The sequence below is a fragment of the Rhinoderma darwinii genome, chromosome 11 (assembly GCF_050947455.1).
Source record: "Rhinoderma darwinii isolate aRhiDar2 chromosome 11, aRhiDar2.hap1, whole genome shotgun sequence".
In the NCBI taxonomy this organism is placed as follows: domain Eukaryota; kingdom Metazoa; phylum Chordata; class Amphibia; order Anura; family Rhinodermatidae; genus Rhinoderma; species Rhinoderma darwinii.
In genome coordinates, this window is record NC_134697.1 from 2,220,392 (window position 1) to 2,245,391 (window position 25,000).

General features: G+C 39.4%; 1 protein-coding gene and 1 long non-coding RNA gene across 2 annotated transcripts in view; one reads left to right on the forward strand and one right to left on the reverse strand.

Moving 5' to 3' along the window:
- GFRA1 (GDNF family receptor alpha 1) overlaps nt 1–25,000 on the forward strand; it is a 177,158-nt gene that overhangs the window by 35,782 nt on the left and 116,376 nt on the right. Inside the window, exon 3 of the mRNA XM_075842738.1 lies at nt 14,589–14,672. Within this exon, the coding sequence (XP_075698853.1) occupies nt 14,589–14,672 (84 nt within the window). The remainder of the gene's footprint in view (nt 1–14,588; nt 14,673–25,000) is intronic.
- The window catches only part of LOC142663901 (uncharacterized), a 7,170-nt gene continuing 1,222 nt past the window's right edge, over nt 19,053–25,000 (reverse strand). The window contains exons 2-4 of the long non-coding RNA XR_012851159.1: nt 24,021–24,228; nt 20,711–20,987; nt 19,053–19,385 (exon numbers count right to left, since the gene is read on the reverse strand). This is a non-coding gene — a long non-coding RNA (uncharacterized LOC142663901). The remainder of the gene's footprint in view (nt 19,386–20,710; nt 20,988–24,020; nt 24,229–25,000) is intronic.

The window sequence follows — 25,000 nt, forward strand, 5'->3', positions numbered from 1 at the left end:
TACTACATATATACTATATACTGCTGTCCTGTACCCTGCTGATACATTATATCTCTATACTACATATATACTATATACTGCTGTCCTGTACCCTGCTGATACATTATATCTCTATACTACATATATACTATATACTGCTGTACTGTACCCTGCTGATACATTATATCTCTATACTACATATATACTATATACTGCTGTCCTGCACCCTGCTGATACATTATATCTCTATACTACATATATACTGTATACTGCTGTCCTGCACCCTGCTGATACATTATATCTCTATACTACATATATACTGTATACTGCTGTCCTGTACCCTGCTGATACATTATATCTCTATACTACATATATACTATATACTGCTGTCCTGTACCCTGCTGATACATTATATCACTATACTACATATATACTGTATACTGCTGTCCTGTACCCTGCTGATACATTATATCTCTATACTACATATATACTGTATACTGCTGTCCTGTACCCTGCTGATACATTATATCTCTATACTACATATATACTATATACTGCTGTCCTGTACCCTGCTGATACATTATATCTCTATACTACATATATACTATATACTGCTGTCCTGTACCCTGCTGATACATTATATCTCTATACTACATATATACTATATACTGCTGTCCTGCACCCTGCTGATACATTATATCTCTATACTACATATATACTATATACTGCTGTCCTGTACCCTGCTGATACATTATATCTCTATACTACATATATACTATATACTGCTGTCCTGTACCCTGCTGATACATTATATCTCTATACTACATATATACTGTATACTGCTGTCCTGCACCCTGCTGATACATTATATCTCTATACTACATATATACTGTATACTGCTGTCCTGCACCCTGCTGATACATTATATCTCTATACTACATATATACTATATACTGCTGTCCTGCACCCTGCTGATACATTATATCTCTATACTACATATATACTATATACTGCTGTCCTGTACTCTGCTGATACATTATATCACTATACTACATATATACTATATACTGCTGTCCTGTACCCTGCTGATACATTATATCTCTATACTACATATATACTATATACTGCTGTCCTGTACCCTGCTGATACATTATATCTCTATACTACATATATACTATATACTGCTGTCCTGTACCCTGCTGATACATTATATCTCTATACTACATATATACTATATACTGCTGTCCTGTACCCTGCTGATACATTATATCTCTATACTACATATATACTATATACTGCTGTCCTGTACCCTGCTGATACATTATATCTCTATACTACATATATACTATATACTGCTGTCCTGTACCCTGCTGATACATTATATCTCTATACTACATATATACTATATACTGCTGTCCTGTACCCTGCTGATACATTATATCTCTATACTACATATATACTGTATACTGCTGTCCTGTACCCTGCTGATACATTATATCTCTATACTACATATATACTATATACTGCTGTCCTGTACCCTGCTGATACATTATATCTCTATACTACATATATACTATATACTGCTGTCCTGTACCCTGCTGATACATTATATCTCTATACTACATATATACTATATACTGCTGTCCTGCACCCTGCTGATACATTATATCTCTATACTACATATATACTATATACTGCTGTCCTGCACCCTGCTGATACATTATATCTCTATACTACATATATACTATATACTGCTGTCCTGTACCCTGCTGATACATTATATCTCTATACTACATATATACTATATACTGCTGTCCTGCACCCTGCTGATACATTATATCTCTATACTACATATATACTATATACTGCTGTCCTGTACCCTGCTGATACATTATATCTCTATACTACATATATACTATATACTGCTGACCTGTACCCTGCTGATACATTATATCTCTATACTACATATATACTATATACTGCTGTCCTGTACTCTGCTGATACATTATATCTCTATACTACATATATACTATATACTGCTGTCCTGTACCCTGCTGATACATTATATCTCTATACTACATATATACTATATACTGCTGTCCTGTACTCTGCTGATACATTATATCTCTATACTACATATATACTATATACTGCTGTCCTGTACCCTGCTGATACATTATATCTCTATACTACATATATACTATATACTGCTGTCCTGTACTCTGCTGATACATTATATCTCTATACTACATATATACTATATACTGCTGTCCTGTACCCTGCTGATACATTATATCTCTATACTACATATATACTATATACTGCTGTCCTGTACCCTGCTGATACATTATATCTCTATACTACATATATACTATATACTGCTGTCCTGTACCCTGCTGATACATTATATCTCTATACTACATATATACTATATACTGCTGTCCTGTACCCTGCTGATACATTATATCTCTATACTACATATATACTATATACTGCTGTCCTGTACCCTGCTGATACATTATATCTCTATACTACATATATACTATATACTGCTGTCCTGCACCCTGCTGATACATTATATCTCTATACTACATATATACTATATACTGCTGTCCTGTACACTGCTGATACATTATATCTCTATACTACATATATACTATATACTGCTGTCCTGTACCCTGCTGATACATTATATCTCTATACTACATATATACTATATACTGCTATACTGTACCCTGCTGATACATTATATCTCTATACTACATATATACTATATACTGCTGTCCTGTACCCTGCTGATACATTATATCTCTATACTACATATATACTATATACTGCTGTCCTGTACCCTGCTGATACATTATATCTCTATACTACATATATACTATATACTGCTGTCCTGTACCCTGCTGATACATTATATCTCTATACTACATATATACTATATACTGCTGTCCTGTACTCTGCTGATACATTATATCTCTATACTACATGTATACTGCTGTCCTGTACCCTGCTGATACATTATATCTCTATACTACATATATACTATATACTGCTGTCCTGTACCCTGCTGATACATTATATCTCTATACTACATATATACTATATACTGCTATACTGTACCCTGCTGATACATTATATCTCTATACTACATATATACTATATACTGCTGTCCTGTACCCTGCTGATACATTATATCTCTATACTACATATATACTGTATACTGCTGTCCTGCACCCTGCTGATACATTATATCTCTATACTACATATATACTGTATACTGCTGTCCTGCACCCTGCTGATACATTATATCTCTATACTACATATATACTATATACTGCTGTCCTGTACCCTGCTGATACATTATATCTCTATACTACATATATACTATATACTGCTGTCCTGTACCCTGCTGATACATTATATCTCTATACTACATATATACTATATACTGCTGTCCTGTACTCTGCTGATACATTATATCACTATACTACATATATACTATATACTGCTGTCCTGTACTCTGCTGATACATTATATCACTATACTACATATATACTATATACTGCTGTCCTGTACCCTGCTGATACATTATATCTCTATACTACATATATACTATATACTGCTGTCCTGTACACTGCTGATACATTATATCTCTATACTACATATATACTATATACTGCTGTCCTGTACCCTGCTGATACATTATATCTCTATACTACATATATACTATATACTGCTGTCCTGCACCCTGCTGATACATTATATCTCTATACTACATATATACTGTATACTGCTGTCCTGTACCCTGCTGATACATTATATCTCTATACTACATATATACTATATACTGCTGTCCTGTACCCTGCTGATACATTATATCTCTATACTACATATATACTATATACTGCTGTCCTGTACTCTGCTGATACATTATATCTCTATACTACATATATACTATATACTGCTGTCCTGTACCCTGCTGATACATTATATCTCTATACTACATATATACTATATACTGCTGTCCTGTACCCTGCTGATACATTATATCTCTATACTACATATATACTGTATACTGCTGTCCTGCACCCTGCTGATACATTATATCTCTATACATATATACTATATACTGCTGTCCTGTACCCTGCTGATACATTATATCTCTATACTACATATATACTATATACTGCTGTCCTGTACCCTGCTGATACATTATATCTCTATACTACATATATACTATATACTGCTGTCCTGTACCCTGCTGATACATTATATCTCTATACTACATATATACTATATACTGCTGTCCTGTACCCTGCTGATACATTATATCTCTATACTACATATATACTATATACTGCTGTCCTGTACTCTGCTGATACATTATATCTCTATACTACATATATACTATATACTGCTGTCCTGTACCCTGCTGATACATTAGATCTCTATACTACATATATACTATATACTGCTGTCCTGTACCCTGCTGATACATTATATCTCTATACTACATATATACTATATACTGCTGTCCTGTACCCTGCTGATACATTATATCTCTATACTACATATATACTATATACTGCTGTCCTGTACTCTGCTGATACATTATATCTCTATACTACATATATACTATATACTGCTGTCCTGCACCCTGCTGATACATTATATCTCTATACTACATATATACTATATACTGCTATCCTGCACCCTGCTGATACATTATATCTCTATACTACATATATACTATATACTGCTGTCCTGTACCCTGCTGATACATTATATCTCTATACTACATATATACTATATACTGCTGTCCTGTACCCTGCTGATACATTATATCTCTATACTACATATATACTATATACTGCTGTCCTGTACCCTGCTGATACATTATATCTCTATATACATATATACTATATACTGCTGTCCTGTACCCTGCTGATACATTATATCTCTATACTACATATATACTGTATACTGCTGTCCTGTACCCTGCTGATACATTATATCTCTATATACATATATACTATATACTGCTGTCCTGTACCCTGCTGATACATTATATCTCTATACTACATATATACTATATACTGCTGTCCTGTACTCTGCTGATACATTATATCTCTATACTACATATATACTATATACTGCTGTCCTGTACCCTGCTGATACATTATATCTCTATACTACATATATACTATATACTGCTGTCCTGTACCCTGCTGATACATTATATCTCTATACTACATATATACTATATACTGCTGTCCTGTACCCTGCTGATACATTATATCTCTATATACATATATACTATATACTGCTGTCCTGTACCCTGCTGATACATTATATCTCTATACTACATATATACTGTATACTGCTGTCCTGTACCCTGCTGATACATTATATCTCTATATACATATATACTATATACTGCTGTCCTGTACCCTGCTGATACATTATATCTCTATACTACATATATACTATATACTGCTGTCCTGTACTCTGCTGATACATTATATCTCTATACTACATATATACTATATACTGCTGTCCTGTACCCTGCTGATACATTATATCTCTATACTACATATATACTATATACTGCTGTCCTGTACCCTGCTGATACATTATATCTCTATACTACATATATACTATATACTGCTGTCCTGCACCCTGCTGATACATTATATCTCTATACTACATATATACTATATACTGCTGTCCTGTACCCTGCTGATACATTATATCTCTATACTACATATATACTGTATACTGCTGTCCTGTACCCTGCTGATACATTATATCTCTATACTATATACTGCTGTCCTGTACCCTGCTGATACATTATATCTCTATACTACATATATACTATATACTGCTGTCCTGTACTCTGCTGATACATTATATCTCTATACATATATACTATATACTGCTGTCCTGTACCCTGCTGATACATTATATCTCTATACTACATATATACTATATACTGCTGTCCTGTACCCTGCTGATACATTATATCTCTATACTACATATATACTATATACTGCTGTCCTGTACCCTGCTGATACATTATATCTCTATACTACATATATACTATATACTGCTGTACTGTACCCTGCTGATACATTATATCTCTATACTACATATATACTATATACTGCTGTCCTGCACCCTGCTGATACATTATATCTCTATACTACATATATACTGTATACTGCTGTCCTGCACCCTGCTGATACATTATATCTCTATACTACATATATACTGTATACTGCTGTCCTGTACCCTGCTGATACATTATATCTCTATACTACATATATACTATATACTGCTGTCCTGTACCCTGCTGATACATTATATCACTATACTACATATATACTGTATACTGCTGTCCTGTACCCTGCTGATACATTATATCTCTATACTACATATATACTATATACTGCTGTCCTGTACCCTGCTGATACATTATATCTCTATACTACATATATACTGTATACTGCTGTCCTGCACCCTGCTGATACATTATATCTCTATACTACATATATACTGTATACTGCTGTCCTGCACCCTGCTGATACATTATATCTCTATACTACATATATACTATATACTGCTGTCCTGCACCCTGCTGATACATTATATCTCTATACTACATATATACTATATACTGCTGTCCTGTACTCTGCTGATACATTATATCACTATACTACATATATACTATATACTGCTGTCCTGTACCCTGCTGATACATTATATCTCTATACTACATATATACTATATACTGCTGTCCTGTACCCTGCTGATACATTATATCTCTATACTACATATATACTATATACTGCTGTCCTGTACCCTGCTGATACATTATATCTCTATACTACATATATACTATATACTGCTGTCCTGTACCCTGCTGATACATTATATCTCTATACTACATATATACTATATACTGCTGTCCTGTACACTGCTGATACATTATATCTCTATACTACATATATACTATATACTGCTGTCCTGTACCCTGCTGATACATTATATCTCTATACTACATATATACTATATACTGCTATACTGTACCCTGCTGATACATTATATCTCTATACTACATATATACTATATACTGCTGTCCTGTACCCTGCTGATACATTATATCTCTATACTACATATATACTATATACTGCTGTCCTGTACCCTGCTGATACATTATATCTCTATACTACATATATACTATATACTGCTGTCCTGTACTCTGCTGATACATTATATCTCTATACTACATATATACTATATACTGCTGTCCTGTACCCTGCTGATACATTATATCTCTATACTACATATATACTATATACTGCTATACTGTACCCTGCTGATACATTATATCACTATACTACATATATACTATATACTGCTGTCCTGTACTCTGCTGATACATTATATCTCTATACTACATATATACTATATACTGCTGTCCTGTACCCTGCTGATACATTATATCTCTATACTACATATATACTATATACTGCTGTCCTGTACCCTGCTGATACATTATATCTCTATACTACATATATACTGTATACTGCTGTCCTGTACCCTGCTGATACATTATATCACTATACTACATATATACTATATACTGCTGTCCTGTACCCTGCTGATACATTATATCTCTATACTACATATATACTATATACTGCTGTCCTGTACCCTGCTGATACATTATATCTCTATACTACATATATACTATATACTGCTGTCCTGTACCCTGCTGATACATTATATCTCTATACTACATATATACTATATACTGCTGTCCTGTACCCTGCTGATACATTATATCTCTATACTACATATATACTATATACTGCTGTCCTGTACTCTGCTGATACATTATATCTCTATACTACATATATACTATATACTGCTGTCCTGCACCCTGCTGATACATTATATCTCTATACTACATATATACTATATACTGCTGTCCTGTACACTGCTGATACATTATATCTCTATACTACATATATACTATATACTGCTGTCCTGTACCCTGCTGATACATTATATCTCTATACTACATATATACTATATACTGCTGTCCTGTACCCTGCTGATACATTATATCTCTATACTACATATATACTATATACTGCTGTCCTGTACTCTGCTGATACATTATATCTCTATACTACATATATACTATATACTGCTGTCCTGTACCCTGCTGATACATTATATCTCTATACTACATATATACTATATACTGCTGTCCTGTACTCTGCTGATACATTATATCTCTATACTACATATATACTGTATACTGCTGTCCTGTACCCTGCTGATACATTATATCTCTATACTACATATATACTGTATACTGCTGTCCTGTACCCTGCTGATACATTATATCTCTATACTACATATATACTATATACTGCTGTCCTGTACCCTGCTGATACATTATATCTCTATACTACATATATACTATATACTGCTGTCCTGTACCCTGCTGATACATTATATCTCTATACTACATATATACTATATACTGCTGTCCTGTACCCTGCTGATACATTATATCTCTATACTACATATATACTATATACTGCTGTCCTGTACCCTGCTGATACATTATATCTCTATACTACATATATACTATATACTGCTGTCCTGTACCCTGCTGATACATTATATCTCTATACTACATATATACTATATACTGCTGTCCTGTACCCTGCTGATACATTATATCTCTATACTACATATATACTATATACTGCTGTCCTGTACCCTGCTGATACATTATATCTCTATACTACATATATACTATATACTGCTGTCCTGTACCCTGCTGATACATTATATCTCTATACTACATATATACTATATACTGCTGTCCTGTACCCTGCTGATACATTATATCTCTATACTACATATATACTATATACTGCTGTCCTGTACCCTGCTGATACATTATATCTCTATACTACATATATACTATATACTGCTGTCCTGTACCCTGCTGATACATTATATCTCTATACTACATATATACTATATACTGCTGTCCTGTACCCTGCTGATACATTATATCTCTATACTACATATATACTATATACTGCTGTCCTGCACCCTGCTGATACATTATATCTCTATACTACATATATACTATATACTGCTGTCCTGTACCCTGCTGATACATTATATCTCTATACTACATGTATACTATATACTGCTGTCCTGCACCCTGCTGATACATTATATCTCTATACTACATATATACTATATACTGCTGTCCTGTACCCTGCTGATACATTATATCTCTATACTACATATATACTATATACTGCTGTCCTGTACCCTGCTGATCCATTATATCTCTATACTACATATATACTATATACTACTGTCCTGTACCCTGCTGATACATTATATCTCTATACTACATATATACTATATACTGCTGTCCTGTACCCTGCTGATACATTATATCTCTATACTACATGTATACTGTATACTGCTGTCCTGTACCCTGCTGATACATTATATCTCTATACTACATGTATACTGCTGTCCTGTACTCTGCTGATACATTATATCTCTATACTACATATATACTGTATACTGCTGTCCTGCACCCTGCTGATACATTATATCTCTATACTACATATATACTATATACTGCTGTCCTGTACCCTGCTGATACATTATATCTCTATACTACATATATACTATATACTGCTGTCCTGTACCCTGCTGATACATTATATCTCTATACTACATATATACTATATACTGCTGTCCTGCACCCTGCTGATACATTATATCTCTATACTACATATATACTATATACTGCTGTCCTGTACTCTGCTGATACATTATATCTCTATACTACATGTATACTATATACTGCTGTCCTGTACCCTGCTGATACATTATATCTCTATACTACATATATACTATATACTGCTGTCCTGTACCCTGCTGATACATTATATCTCTATACTACATATATACTATATACTGCTGTCCTGTACCCTGCTGATACATTATATCTCTATACTACATATATACTATATACTGCTGTCCTGTACCCTGCTGATACATTATATCTCTATACTACATATATACTATATACTGCTGTCCTGTACCCTGCTGATACATTATATCTCTATACTACATATATACTATATACTGCTGTCCTGCACCCTGCTGATACATTATATCTCTATACTACATATATACTATATACTGCTGTCCTGTACCCTGCTGATACATTATATCTCTATACTACATATATACTATATACTGCTGTCCTGTACCCTGCTGATACATTATATCTCTATACTACATATATACTGTATACTGCTGTCCTGCACCCTGCTGATACATTATATCTCTATACTACATATATATTGTATACTGCTGTCCTGTACCCTGCTGATACATTATATCACTATACTACATATATACTATATACTGCTGTCCTGTACTCTGCTGATACATTATATCTCTATACTACATATATACTGTATACTGCTGTCCTGTACCCTGCTGATACATTATATCTCTATACTACATATATACTATATACTGCTGTCCTGTACCCTGCTGATACATTATATCTCTATACTACATATATACTATATACTGCTGTCCTGTACCCTGCTGATACATTATATCTCTATACTACATATATACTATATACTGCTGTCCTGTACCCTGCTGATACATTATATCACTATACTACATATATACTATATACTGCTGTCCTGTACCCTGCTGATACATTATATCTCTATACTACATATATACTGTATACTGCTGTCCTGTACCCTGCTGATACATTATATCTCTATACTACATATATACTATATACTGCTGTCCTGTACTCTGCTGATACATTATATCTCTATACTACATATATACTATATACTGCTGTCCTGTACCCTGCTGATACATTATATCTCTATACTACATATATACTATATACTGCTATACTGTACCCTGCTGATACATTATATCTCTATACTACATATATACTATATACTGCTGTCCTGTACTCTGCTGATACATTATATCTCTATACTACATATATACTATATACTGCTGTCCTGTACTCTGCTGATACATTATATCTCTATATACATATATACTATATACTGCTGTCCTGTACCCTGCTGATACATTATATCTCTATACTACATATATACTATATACTGCTGTCCTGTACCCTGCTGATACATTATATCTCTATACTACATATATACTGTATACTGCTGTCCTGTACCCTGCTGATACATTATATCTCTATACTACATATATACTATATACTGCTATCCTGTACCCTGCTGATACATTATATCTCTATACTACATATATACTATATACTGCTGTCCTGTACCCTGCTGATACATTATATCTCTATATACATATATACTATATACTGCTGTCCTGTACCCTGCTGATACATTATATCTCTATACTACATATATACTATATACTGCTGTCCTGTACCCTGCTGATACATTATATCACTATACTACATGTATACTATATACTGCTGTCCTGTACCCTGCTGATACATTATATCTCTATACTACATATATACTGTATACTGCTGTCCTGCACCCTGCTGATACATTATATCTCTATACTACATATATACTATATACTGCTGTCCTGTACCCTGCTGATACATTATATCTCTATACTACATATATACTATATACTGCTGTCCTGTACTCTGCTGATACATTATATCTCTATACTACATATATACTATATACTGCTGTCCTGTACCCTGCTGATACTTTATATCACTATACTACATATATACTATATACTGCTGTCCTGTACCCTGCTGATACATTGTATCTCTATACTACATATATACTATATACTGCTGTCCTGTACCCTGCTGATACATTATATCTCTATGCTACATATATACTATATACTGCTGTCCTGCACCCTGCTGATACATTATATCTCTATACTACATATATACTATATACTGCTGTCCTGTACCCTGCTGATACATTATATCTCTATACTACATATATACTATATACTGCTGTCCTGCACCCTGCTGATACATTATATCTCTATACTACATATATACTATATACTGCTGTCCTGCACCCTGCTGATACATTATATCTCTATACTACATATATACTATATACTGCTGTCCTGTACCCTGCTGATACATTATATCTCTATACTACATATATACTATATACTGCTGTCCTGCACCCTGCTGATACATTATATCTCTATACTACATATATACTATATACTGCTGTCCTGTACCCTGCTGATACATTATATCTCTATACTACATATATACTATATACTGCTGACCTGTACCCTGCTGATACATTATATCTCTATACTACATATATACTATATACTGCTGTCCTGTACCCTGCTGATACATTATATCACTATACTACATATATACTATATACTGCTGTCCTGTACCCTGCTGATACATTATATCTCTATACTACATATATACTATATACTGCTGTCCTGTACCCTGCTGATACATTATATCTCTATACTACATATATACTATATACTGCTGTCCTGTACCCTGCTGATACATTATATCTCTATACTACATATATACTATATACTGCTGTCCTGCACCCTGCTGATACATTATATCTCTATACTACATATATACTATATACTGCTGTCCTGTACCCTGCTGATACATTATATCTCTATACTACATATATACTATATACTGCTGTCCTGTACCCTGCTGATACATTATATCTCTATATACATATATACTGCTGTCCTGCACCCTGCTGATAAATTATATCTCTATACTACATATATACTATATACTGCTGTCCTGTACCCTGCTGATACATTATATCTCTATACTACATATATACTGTATACTGCTGTCCTGTACCCTGCTGATACATTATATCTCTATACTACATATATACTGTATACTGCTGTCCTGTACTCTGCTGATACATTATATCTCTATACTACATATATACTATATACTGCTGTCCTGCACCCTGCTGATACATTATATCTCTATACTACATATATACTGTATACTGCTGTCCTGTACCCTGCTGATACATTATATCTCTATACTACATATATACTATATACTGCTGTCCTGTACTCTGCTGATACATTATATCTCTATACTACATATATACTATATACTGCTGACCTGTACCCTGCTGATACATTATATCTCTATACTACATATATACTATATACTGCTGTCCTGTACTCTGCTGATACATTATATCTCTATACTACATATATACTATATACTGCTGTCCTGCACCCTGCTGATACATTATCTCTATACTACATATATACTATATACTGCTGTCCTGTACCCTGCTGATACATTATATCTCTATACTACATGTATACTATATACTGCTGTCCTGTACCCTGCTGATACATTATATCTCTATACTACATATATACTATATACTGCTGTCCTGTACCCTGCTGATACATTATCTCTATACTACATATATACTATATACTGCTGTCCTGTACTCTGTTGATACATTATATCACTATACTACATATATACTATATACTGCTGTCCTGTACCCTGCTGATACATTATATCTCTATACTACATGTATACTATATACTGCTGTCCTGTACCCTGCTGATACATTATATCTCTATACTACATATATACTATATACTGCTGTCCTGCACCCTGCTGATACATTATATCTCTATACTACATATATACTATATACTGCTGTCCTGCACCCTGCTGATACATTATATCTCTATACTACATATATACTATATACTGCTGTCCTGTACCCTGCTGATACATTATATCTCTATACTACATATATACTATATACTGCTGTCCTGTACCCTGCTGATACATTATATCTCTATACTACATATATACTATATACTGCTGTCCTGTACTCTGCTGATACATTATATCACTATACTACATATATACTATATACTGCTATACTGTACCCTGCTGATACATTATATCTCTATACTACATATATACTATATACTGCTGTCCTGCACCCTGCTGATACATTATATCTCTATACTACATATATACTATATACTGCTGTCCTGTACCCTGCTGATACATTATATCTCTATACTACATATATACTATATACTGCTGTCCTGTACCCTGCTGATACATTATATCTCTATACTACATATATACTATATACTGCTGTCCTGTACTCTGCTGATACATTATATCACTATACTACATATATACTATATACTGCTGTCCTGTACCCTGCTGATACATTATATCACTATACTACATATATACTATATACTGCTGTCCTGTACTCTGCTGATACATTATATCTCTATACTACATATATACTATATACTGCTGTCCTGCACCCTGCTGATACATTATATCTCTATACTACATATATACTATATACTGCTGTCCTGTACCCTGCTGATACATTATATCTCTATACTACATATATACTATATACTGCTGTCCTGTACTCTGCTGATACATTCTGTTACTCTATAATCGCAGCATAATAATCATTTTCCCTCTGTGTCTCCTGTAGGGAATGAGCTGCTGGAGGATTCGCCCTATGAGCCCGTTAATAACCGACTCTCCGACATCTTTAAAATGGATTCCAGTTTATCAGGTAGGACGACGCTACAGCGCTGATTCATGTGTCACACAGAGTTGTAGCAGAGAAGCTGTGACTGCTCAGTAATAACTACTCCATGGGCACTGGTATGTGGCTGCCACTATATTATGGGCACTGGTATGGGGCTGCCACTATATTATGGGCACTGGTATGTGGCTGCCACTATATTATGTGCACTGGTATGTGGCTGCCACTATATTATGGGCACTGGTATGTGGCTGCCACTATATTATGGGCACTGGTATGTGGCTGCCACTATATTATGGGCACTGGTATGTGGCTGCCACTATATTATGGGCACTGGTATGTGGCTGCCACTATATTATGGGCACTGGTATGTGATTGCCACTATATTATGGGCACTGGTATGTGGCTGCCACTATATTATGGGCACTGCAATGTGGCTGCCACTATATTATGGGCACTGGTATGTCGCTGCCACTATATTATGGGCACTGGTATGTGGCTGCCACTATATTATGTGCACTGGTATGTGACTGCCACTATATTATGGGCACTGGTATGTGGCTGCCACTATATTATGTGCACTGGTATGTGACTGCCACTATATTATGGGCACTGGTATGTGGCTGCCACTATATTATGGGCACTGGTATGGGGCTGCCACTATATTATGGGCACTGGTATGTGGCTGCCACTATATTATGGGCACTGGTATGTGGCTGCCACTATATTATGGGCACTGGTATGTGGCTGCCACTATATTATGGGCAGTGGTATGTGGCTGCCACTATATTATGGGCAGTGGTATGTGACTGCCACTATATTATGGGCACTGGTATGTGGCTGCCACTATATTATGGGCACTGGTATGTGGCTGCCACTATATTATGGGCACTGGTATGTGGCTGCCACTATATTATGGGCACTCATATGTGGCTGCCACTATATTATGGGCAGTGGTATGTGGCTGCCACTATATTATGGGCACTCGTATGTGGCTGCCACTATATTTTGGGCACTGGTATGTGGCTGCCACTATATTATGGGCAGTGGTATGTGGCTGCCACTATATTATGGGCAGTGGTATGTGGCTGCCACTATATTATGGGCAGTGGTATGTGGCTGCCACTATATTATGGGCAGTGGTATGTGGCTGCCACTATATTATGGGCACTCCTATGTGGCTGCCACTATATTATGGGCACTCCTATGTGGCTGCCACTATATTATGGGCACTCCTATGTGGCTGTCACTATATTATGGGCACTCGTATGTCGCTGCCACTATATTATGGGCACTTGTATGTCGCTGCCACTATATTATGGGCCCTGGTATGTGGCTGCCACTATATTATGGGCAGTGGTATGTGGCTGCCACTATATTATAGGCACTGGTATGTGGCTGCCACTATATTATGGGCACTCGTATGTGGCTGCCACTATATTATGGGCACTCGTATGTGGCTGCCACTATATTATGGGCACTCGTATGTGGCTGCCACTATATTATGGGCACTCGTATGTGGCTGCCACTATATTATGGGCTTTGGTATGTGGCTACCACTATTATGGGCACTGGTATGTGGCTGCCACTATATTATGGGCACTCGTATGTCGCTGCCACTATATTATGGGCACTCGTATGTCGCTGCCACTATATTATGGGCACTCGTATGTCGCTGCCACTATATTATGGACACTCGTATGTGGCTGCCACTATATTATGGGCACTGGTATGTGGCTGCCACTATATTATGGGCACTGGTATGTGGCTGCCACTATATTATGGGCACTGGTATGTGGCTGCCACTATATTATGGGCACTTGTATGTGGCTGCCACTATATTATGGGCACTCGTATGTGGCTGCCACTATATTATGGGCACTCGTATGTGGCTGCCACTATATTATGGGCACTCGTATGTGGCTGCCACTATATTATGGGCACTCGTATGTGGCTGCCACTATATTATGGGCTTTGGTATGTGGCTACCACTATTATGGGCACTGGTATGTGGCTGCCACTATATTATGGGCACTCGTATGTCGCTGCCACTATATTATGGGCACTCGTATGTTGCTGCCACTATATTATGGGCACTCGTATGTCGCTGCCACTATATTATGGACACTCGTATGTGGCTGCCACTATATTATGGGCACTGGTATGTGGCTGCCACTATATTATGGGCACTGGTATGTGGCTGCCACTATATTATGGGCACTGGTATGTGGCTGCCACTATATTATGGACACTCGTATGTGGCTGCCACTATATTTTGGGCACTGGTATGTGGCTGCCACTATATTTTGGGCACTGGTATGTGGCTGCCACTATATTTTGGGCACTGGTATGTGGCTGCCACTATATTTTGGGCACTGGTATGTGGCTGCCACTATATTTTGGGCACTGGTATGTGGCTGCCACTATATTATGGGCACTGGTATGTGGCTGCCACTATATTTTGGGCACTGGTATGTGGCTGCCACTATATTATGGACACTGGTATGTGGCTGCCACTATATTTTGGGCACTGGTATGTGGCTGCCACTATATTATGGGCACTGGTATGTGGCTGCCACTATATTTTGGGCACTGGTATGTGGCTGCTACTATATTATGGGCACTGGTATGTGGCTGCCACTATATTTTGGGCACTGGTATGTGGCTGCCACTATATTATGGACACTGGTATGTGGCTGCCACTATATTTTGGGCACTGGTATGTGGCTGCCACTATATTATGGGCACTGGTATGTGGCTGCCACTATATTATGGACCGTTCTGTGTTGATGTTGTAACTCTGATGACATCACTATTTGTCTACACTAATGTATTGGCACCAGTTAAAGGCTGTAAAGTGACACCATCATATGTGTACTGTGTGGCCCTAATGTGGGGGCATTACAATTTGGAACAATTGAGTGGTGTTTAAATGTTCAAAATAGCAGTGGTGTTCGTTTCTTTGCCTCTATGACCCAGCCAGCCCTGATCTGTATCCCAGCGCCTCCATTATTGATTGCTGAGCCTTCCTCACATAGTGATTCCCTCCCCCGTCTGCAGGTCGTCCTCCTCTTTCCTCACTCAGGGAATTGTTATTAGTTGTTACTCAAGCAATTTGTAATTAATCAAAGTAGCAAAAGAGCTTTCCAGATCCGGTGCGCTGACTGACGGCCGAGCCTGTGCGCTGACTGACGGCCGAGCCTGTGCGCTGACTGACGGCCGAGCCTGTGCGCTGACTGACGGCCGAGCCTGTGCGCTGACTGACGGCCGAGCCTGTGCGCTGACTGACGGCCGAGCCTGTGCGCTGGCTGACGGCCGAGCCTGTGCGCTGGCTGACGGCCGAGCCTGTGCGCTGACTGACGGCCGAGCCTGTGCGCTGACTGACGGCCGAGCCTGTGCGCTGACTGACCGACGGCCGAGCCTGTGCGCTGACTGACCGACGGCCGAGCCTGTGCGCTGACTGACCGACGGCCGAGCCGGTGCGCTGACTGACCGACGGCCGAGCCGGTGCGCTGACTGACCGACGGCCGGCCGATCTGGACTAGCAGCTTCTTGTGTATTCGCCACTACATCTCTATAGCTGGATACATATTTCACTTCAACATTGATTATGTGGGTCCCCAGCTGATCACAGGGATGGAGGGGGCATCTACACAGCGGCCATGAACACTTACTGCCCTAATAGAGAGGGGTCCTGCCCTGGACACCACCCCTCCCTCTCTATGAGCTTAGCAAGACCAACCAGACCACCCCTATAATGAGACTTACAGAGCGAGTCCATCTGTGAAATGTCTCCCTAGTACCAGAGTCCCTGGAAGGATGTGGAACATTTTGTCAGTTCTTCTTCTCAAGTCTCCGGTATTACAGGACGGGTTAAATCTACTCTTTATAATGTAGAGGTGGAGAACCCCCTCCCCCACAGGGAGAAGTAGAATCTGCACCTTTGTCCTGGGAGCAGCAGTGCAGCTATTGGGGTGCAAACTTGACCCCAATACACTAGGGGCCCATAGTCCACCCAGGCTCTTGGGGAAGCTGGATGCTAAAAGGGTGGAGCAAAGATGTCTTCTCCATGCACAGTAATGTAATCCTGCTGGAGCGAGGCATCTCACTATATATTAATAGAAGGTATATATAGATTCTATAGATCAGGTCATCGATGGATACCAGCTGAAGGACACCCACCCCTCATTATTGGGTTCTCTTCTGATTATGGTCTGTTGAGATTGCAGATTGCCTAGACTGGAAACATTGTAACAAGCCTTCAGCTGTGCAAAGTATTAGGGCAGAATGGGATTTCAGCCTCTGGGTGTAAACAAGAGTGTTTCCCCTCACTATCAGCAAACCGCCTATTAGAAATTTGCAGAACGTTTCATTGTACGATGATTCAGCTTTATGCCAGGTTGGCCTGTAGGTGGCGCTGCTGTTTACGTGGACGGTTTCTCTGATCGCTGGACAGTGGGGCTCCTGCAGATCTTCTCTATCCGCCGCCCTTGACCCATCATGTTCGTTTTGATCTTGCAGAACTTTTGCAGTATTCGGGGTGCTGACTTCTTGAAGGATTTCCCCCTTTTTGTCTGTGCCACTTGTAAGGCGGACGGAGATGGTGAGAGGCGGGCGGCGATTGTCTCCTCACAAACCATTTATTTTCACATTGGGAAGCCAAAGACAAATCTTTGAACTTGGTTGAGCACCGCGGTTCGTCTCTCCGTTATCCTCAGGGATCCCACCACACAGTCGTCCCTAAGAAAACCAATTAAATTAAAAGCATTGCGTTTCCATGTAAATGGGATATCGGTCGCCTTAATGAAAAGCTCCGTGTGGTCGGCATTGTGTGGTGGATGCTAATACAAAACGCGGTGCAAAAACCGAGCCGGCGCAGTGATGAATAGGCCGGAGCTCGCAGTAAATCAGCTTTACCTGTCATCAGATAATAAACTAATCATCTGTTATTTATACCGCGCCACGGACGACGCGCTCTTACTAATCTCATCTGCATAATGAGAGGAGAGACGATTGCCATACATTGTAACCTATGTGATACACCCCCCAGCTGTGATACAAACTATGGGGTATGAGGGGCCCTGCGGCCCATGATGAGCAGATTCTCTCTATTTCACTTGTAATTAAACAAAACACAATAAAAATAAGAATAACGCTCCCGTATTCCTGCATGTACGAATAAATAATAGCTCACATTACAGTAGAAAACTGGCTGTTCATTTATATGGGGTGCGGCTGTGCAGGAACATTACTGCAGGAATGGCGTACACATGCGACGGGCGATAGCGTGCGAGCAGGCTCCTCCCTGAGATAAGCGGTCACCCCGCTGGGTCAGATATCGGTGGTTACCTATGACCGCTTGTGTCCCCGGTGTACTAGTCACTACTGTACACTGGTGTTTCATTACTCTGTAGAAATGGCGCAAACTATCTATAAAAATAGATTTCAGACAGACATGTCTGCACAAGTGTTGCAGAACACTTCGAGGAACGCTTCAATATTGCGCTTCTTGTAGGAGATCACTGACTCCGCGGCTCATATATACTAAGACCGACGTTTTGTTTTTTTACACTGATCTAAGTAAAGGAGGCAGTTAAAGTTTAGAAAAGTATCTAATTTTACCGCTAAAATGTTGCACATCATCACTTGTGTCATTATTTTAGCAGCGCAGTGTACACCAACGCCTGGGATACACGTGGCCCAATGTATTTGGGCACTGCAGTAAGAGAGAGTGTGTGTCCCTTTCCAGGACACAAGGCCTGGTTGTGAACCCCATTGCTGTACCTAAGGCCTTACTTTACAGCTTCAGTCCTGGACAGCGGCAGGTAAGGAAGGGTACACGGTGAGTAGACCTCTTGCTGCTACAGATCAGCTTTTTTAGCTTGCTGATCATATGCAAAAAGGGTGAACATGTACCCCTGCCCTGCACTCTGCGAATAAATTCTACTGATTCCCCATTGTTATTGACATTTGTGACTGGTGTTAACGGATATATTCTGAACAAAATGGTCGCACCAAAGTTGCAGCCATAGGTGGAACTCCATAACTGGATGCGAGACGCTCACCTGAGAGTTATCTTCACTCCCCCGGTCTAATGTCATCAACAGCGAAGAAGAGGCCGATGTTCATCTCCCGCAATAACGGACGTATTAGGAGCCATTAATCACTTCAGTATTGAGTGCGCAGCTGTTAACACCATAAATATGAATCCATATAAAGTATAAAGTTATGTACAGACACCTGCGAGAGAGAGAACACAATATGGAAATCCACGCCTGCTTCCCGTATGGCGGACAATTCCCAGGCGCACAACTTCTCTGAGCCGCTACCGATGTCAAGTTCCTGTAATGGAATTTGTATGGAACGTGATGACTTAATATTTCATATGAAAGATACATTTCTAAAAATAATAAAATCAGATCCCGGGACAGGAGCCGGCGACACTTTAATCACATTTCGCTTTGCGGTTTGAACGGCAGATTTGCTTGAGAAGAATCAGAAAAACAAGATTTTTTTTCCTTTTATGACAGTTGTGCATTATTAAATTCTCCCCAGTACAGAGAATTCAGACACCGCTGCACTGATACATTGTATCACAGCAAATCTGGTTAACTCTTTACCAGAAGCAAGAAATGGAAACTATGTATCTGTCTACATAAAATACATTAAACAAGTTGGTCCGTTATGTTACAGCTATACAGCCGTCCGCATGAAAAGCAGCATCTACAGAGCGTCCACTAATAAATGTAAATACATGAGGGGCTGCAAAAGTACTGAAACGGCAGATAACATGGAGCAATAACTTGTATTCACCTGTCCTACAGTCATCCTCCCCCAGCCTGACATGTCTGATAACAGAGAACAATAGATTGTATTCACCTGTCCTACAGTCATCCTCCTCCCCAGTCTGACATGTCTGATAACCGAGAACAATAGATTGTATTCACCTGTCCTACAGTCATCCTCTCCCAGCCTGACATGTCTGATAACAGAGAACAATAGATTGTATTCACCTGTCCTACAGTCATCCTCCTCCCCAGTCTGACATGTCTGATAACCGAGAACAATAGATTGTATTCACCTGTCCTACAGTCATCCTCTCCCAGCCTGACATGTCTGATAACAGAGAACAATAGATTGTATTCACCTGTCCTACAGTCATCCTCCTCCCCAGTCTGACATGTCTGATAACCGAGAACAATAGATTGTATTCACCTGTCCTACAGTCATCCTCTCCCAGCCTGACATGTCTGATAACAGAGAACAATAGATTGTATTCACCTGTCCTACAGTCATCCTCCCCCAGCCTGACATGTCTGATAACAGAGAACAATAGATTGTATTCACCTGTCCTACAGTCATCCTCCTCCCCAGTCTGACATGTCTGATAACAGAGAACAATAGATTGTATTCACCTGTCCTACAGTCATCCTCCCCAGCCTGACATGTCTGATAACAGAGCAATAGATTGTATTCACCTCTCCTACAGTCATCCTCCCCCAGCCTGACATGTCTGAAAACAGAGAACAATAGATTGTATTCACCTGTCCTACAGTCATCCTCCCCCAGCCTGACATGTCTGATAACAGAGAACAATAGATTGTATTCACCTGTCCTACAGTCATCCTCCCCCAGCCTGACATGTCTGATAACAGTGAACAATAGATTGTATTCACCTGTCCTACAGTCACCCTCCCCCAGCCTGACATGTCTGATAACAGAGAACAATAGATTATATTTACCTGTCCTACAGTCATCCTCCCCAGCCTGACATGTCTGATAACAGAGAACAATAGATTGTATTCACCTGTCCTACAGTCATCCTCCCCCAGCCTGACATGTCTGATAACAGTGAACAATAGATTGTATTCACCTGTCCTACAGTCACCCTCCCCCAGCCTGACATGTCTGATAACAGAGAACAATAGATTATATTTACCTGTCCTACAGTCATCCTCCCCCAGCCTGACATGTCTGATAACAGAGAACAATAGATTGTATTCACCTGTCCTACAGTCATCCTCCCCCAGTCTGACATGTCTGATAACCGAGAACAATAGATTGTATTCACCTGTCCTACAGTCATCCTCCCCCAGCCTGACATGTCTGATAACAGTGAACAATAGATTGTATTCACCTGTCCTACAGTCATCCTCCCCCAGCCTGACATGTCTGATAACAGTGAACAATAGATTGTATTCACCTGTCCTACAGTCATCCTCCCCCAGCCTGACATGTCTGATAACAGAGAACAATAGATTGTATTCACCTGTCCTACAGTCATCCTCCCCCCAGCCTGACATGTCTGATAACAGAGCAATAGATTGTATTCACCTGTCCTACAGTCATCCTCCCCAGCCTGACATGTCTGATAACAGAGCAATAGATTGTATTCACCTGTCCTACAGTCATCCTCCCCAGCCTGACATGTCTGAAAACAGAGAACAATAGATTGTATTCACCTCTCCTACAGTCATCCTCCCCCAGCCTGACATGTCTGAAAACAGAGAATAATAGATTGTATTCACCTGTCCTACAGTCATCCTCCCCCAGCCTGACATGTCTGATAACAGAGAACAATAGATTGTATTCACCTGTCCTACAGTCCTCCTCCCCCAGCCTGACATGTCTGATAACAGTGAACAAAAGATTGTATTCACCTGTCCTACAGTCACCCTCCCCCAGCCTGACATGTCTGATAACAGAGAACAATAGATTATATTTACCTGTCCTACAGTCATCCTCCCCCAGCCTGACATGTCTGATAACAGAGTAATAGATTGTATTCACCTGTCCTACAGTCATCCTCCCCCAGCCTGACATGTCTGATAACCGAGAACAATAGATTGTATTCACTTGTCCTACAGTCATCCTCCCCAGCCTGACATGTCTGATAACAGAGCAATAGATTGTATTCACCTGTCCTACAGTCATCCTCCCCCAGCCTGACATGTCTGATAACCGAGAACAATAGATTATATTCACCTGTCCTACAGTCATCCTCCCCCAGCCTGACATGTCTGATAACAGAGAACAATAGATTATATTTACCTGTCCTACAGTCATCCTCCCCCAGCCTGACATGTCTGATAACAGAGCAATAGATTGTATTCACCTGTCCTACAGTCATCCTCCCCCAGCCTGACATGTCTGATAACCGAGAACAATAGATTGTATTCACTTGTCCTACAGTCATCCTCCCCAGCCTGACATGTCTGATAACAGAGCAATAGATTGTATTCACCTGTCCTACAGTCATCCTCCCCCAGCCTGACATGTCTGATAACAGAGCAATAGATTGTATTCACCCGTCCTACAGTCATCCTCCCCCCAGCATGACATGTCTGATAACAGAGAGCAATATATTGTATTCACCTGTCCTACAGTCATCCTCCCCCAGTGAACGGTGAGTAGTATTCCTGTAGTCTCCGCCTTACTTAGTAATATCACAGACGTCTCACAGTCCGGAGTTTGCGCTATTCGTCGATTTGTCGTGTCCTTGGGCGGAGGCTCCAGTAATATTAGGGAGTAGAGACGCTCGGAGTGATCCACCTCGATCTTGACACCCATTGTTCTGACGTTCCTGTTGGTTTTCAAAAACTTTAGTCTGTAGTTTGTTTTCCTGCATTTTGATTGGACATCTGAGAAATTCCGTTGGTTTCCTAAATCCAGCTGGTGCTGAATGGGAATCATAGTTACCATGTGATTTAAAGGGGTTGTCCACAACCGGACAACTGATGACCCAGTATATGATCTGTGGGGGCCGACACCCGGACCGATTATCGGCTTCGGCTGCCTCCGGGCAGTAGTTGGATCTGGAAGCAGATGGCTCCGACCACCACATAGCGGCCGTTCTGCAGAATTGCAGCTCTGCTCCTTGAATACTGCAGCTCGGCAGCTATTCCCTGACCGGAGCCATCTGCTTCCAGCTACTGCATCCTTTCAAAAGATCCAGTGCCTGGAGGCAGCCGAAGCCGCTGATTGGTGCGGGGTCTGGGTGTCGGACCCGCACCGATCATATACTGGTGACCTATACTGTGGATAGGTCATCAGTTGTCTGGTCATGGACATCCCCTTTAAAGAATTCGTCCAACTGTGAGAGTATAAGACCTTATTCACACGACAGGGTTTCCCGGCCGGGTGACGGCCGTTCATAAAACATGCCCCATTTTCGGCCGTTCACCCGGCCGCCCTGCTCCCATAGAAGTCTATGGGGCCTGGTAATACACTGCCATCACCGGAATGTGTCACGAGTGACGGCCATGTCTACCGTCGCTCGCTCTCTCCTCACAGCGCAGAGTGCATGTGAGGAGGAGTTTATGCCATTCGGATGATGGCTGCACGCTGGAGGTAAG